At 40.3% G+C, this 2385-nt stretch overlaps 1 protein-coding gene across 1 annotated transcript; it reads right to left on the bottom strand.

Moving 5' to 3' along the window:
• Positions 1-366: 366 nt before the first annotated feature.
• LOC149546437 (UPF0481 protein At3g47200-like) lies at positions 367-2125 on the bottom strand. The gene has a single exon (XM_089794580.1). It carries the CDS (start codon positions 2065-2067, stop codon positions 496-498), a length of 1572 nt encoding a protein of 523 aa, XP_089650706.1. The 5' UTR covers positions 2068-2125; the 3' UTR covers positions 367-495.
• Positions 2126-2385: the final 260 nt, after the last annotated feature.

The following is a 2385-nucleotide window of genomic DNA, read 5'->3' on the forward strand; positions in this document are numbered from 1 at the left end:
ACTTGTTTTAATCCAAGCCTCAAGTCTTCCTTGACATCTTGCTTAACAAAAATAAGACCTTTCATATTGTTTTTAAGCAAAATCAATAACAAATTGTAGTATAAGTTGTTATTATAGACCATTGATTTTGGATAAGCTCCACAAAAAATAGGAAAAAGACAAGTTACTACTTCTTATTGCAAAACAAATTCATTTCCGAACATATAAGTCTATCGACTTAAAAATAAAACAAGATACAAAACAAACTATCCTTTAAAGTAGAGATAGAATAAAAGACCACTAGATTATTTGCGCTAACGCTGATGCTGTAATTAACAAGAGAAGAGACTATTTATATGCAATGTGAACTGAAAACATTGGTCACTATTTATATAAGAATATAATAATACTCAAATTTATCATTGAATAGAAGTTTGAAGATCTCATTAAGAAATCTCGATGGAATCAGCAATGATGGTAGAAAAGATAGGAATAGAAATAACCGACAGGAGACTACTAAGTATTACAAGTGACAAAGAGACAAAGCACTTGTGCCATTGTCATTAGAAGCAACAGCACGGCACCAATGGAACCTGCAACTAGCCATGGCTTCGAAAAATAAGCACTTACAAACTCACTCCAGAGGATCTTATACTTTCTCCTTGTGTACTTCTGTAATGCCGCTCTGACGTCATCAATTAATTTGCAGCCGCTCATAGGGATAATCCCTTTGACTACAGAATTGAAAAGGTCGGCCACTTGTTGATTGCTTTCAAGAAAACCTTGAATTACCTCTGCCTTCCTCAGAACGGCAACGTCCTCTTCGGTATCTATGAGCTCATCCATAAACAGGGCAAACTGTGTCAGCGGTTTAGGATCGTACCTCCGTGGTGTACATATTTCCATTGCCATAATGTTTCTCATGCCAGATTCCGACGCATTCGTCACCATCACTTCTGGTAAGTATAGCGTTGATGTTTTCTCATCAAATCTTAGAAAGGGAAGGGCTGTATAACCCGGAAAAGATTTGGCTTCATCAAAGGTCACTGCATGGAACTTTACTCCTCTTCGACTCAGTTCCATTGCCGTTGGCAGCTTTACGTGGAGTATCTTTTGCAGTTTGTAAGTGTCCGCAATTGAGGAGGGAAGCGGCAAAGACGGCTTTTTACACCAAATTTCACTAATGGCCCTCACTGATTCAATACAATTTGCAAAGCAGGTCTCTATGCAATTGTGAGACGGAGTTTTCAGTGTCAGCGATTGAGAGCTGAAGTAGTAGCGAGGATAGCCGACCGCGCCGAGTTGGAGTGCTTCAAGCAAATGACCACACTGATTGAGATCAATTGGAATATGCCACGTAAATGGGGTGTACCCGAAAGTAGATCTCAACATCAGTATGATGAGCTCGTTTAGAAGTCGATTTGCCCCATCTGTTGAACCCACTTGAACTTGTAGGAGGTGCTGCAAAATCCAAAGAGGTATTTGATTTTCAAATAAAAATATGTCATCCACAAGTTGTCCCATTGTTGGATTTTGAGAAGCGGCATGAAAAACTGGGTCATATATCGAAGCATATGCAGTTAGTTCGTCCTTAAATAACTGATTTAATGGATCGCACCCTCCCGGCCCATAGTAAACCAGAAGCTCAAAAATAAAACAAGCATCTCTTGTGACCATCCATGCCAACTCAATGGGATCGATTCCGGCGATGACTTCACCATAGAACCCTCTAATCTCCTTGTCCTTGACCACTATGCCCGCTTCCACTATTGACTTGACAGAAGTGTGTGGATCTCTCCTCTGAATTCTCTTCTGCATTCTTCGAACTGCCTCGGACTTGGATTTATCCATCTCTCTAAGCTTCTCTTTACCATAATGAAAAGGGCCGATTGAAACAAGTTGCGGACTATAAAATCTGTCGGTCAAGTTTCGGAGGCGCTTTGGCACGCGGAAGATGAAAGCCGAACTCACATTGGCTACGTCGTCTTCATTCATTGTCATGTTATAGCCCACATGAATTATAGAACTGTTACCACTGCCGCCATCATCTCCGCCCAACATGATCCCTCCTATTTCTTCCTTGGCCATTTGGACTTTAATTACCACCTTCTTTCTACCCTCAACCGCACAACAAGCTACAAATGAGTTTGCCTGACAACAAAGGCCTCGTCAAAGACGCATCACTAATTAGTAATCACCAACAAAGTTCAATGCACATTCCCAAATCCTTCTGTTACTTCGTAGTTGGGTTTGGTGTAAGGTTAAAAAAAGGAAAAAGAAAAAGCTTATGGAGGGCAACTGAATAAAGAAATTGTTTCAAAAGGAAAAGAAAACTTCCTTCCTTATGAACTTGACAAAGGAAACGTGCTGACGGAAGCTGGTATCTTTTAAAATAACTCCAGCGAA

This window comes from Cupressus sempervirens, chromosome 7, assembly GCF_028749045.1.
Source record: "Cupressus sempervirens isolate cs-2001-9-10 chromosome 7, ASM2874904v1, whole genome shotgun sequence".
In the NCBI taxonomy this organism is placed as follows: Eukaryota; Viridiplantae; Streptophyta; class Pinopsida; order Cupressales; family Cupressaceae; genus Cupressus; species Cupressus sempervirens.

What these genes read in the sequence shown, in the direction of transcription:
- LOC149546437 (XM_089794580.1), bottom strand. Translation starts at nt 2,067, where the DNA reads ATGGCCAAGGAAGAAATAGGAGGGATCATGTTGGGCGGAGATGATGGC.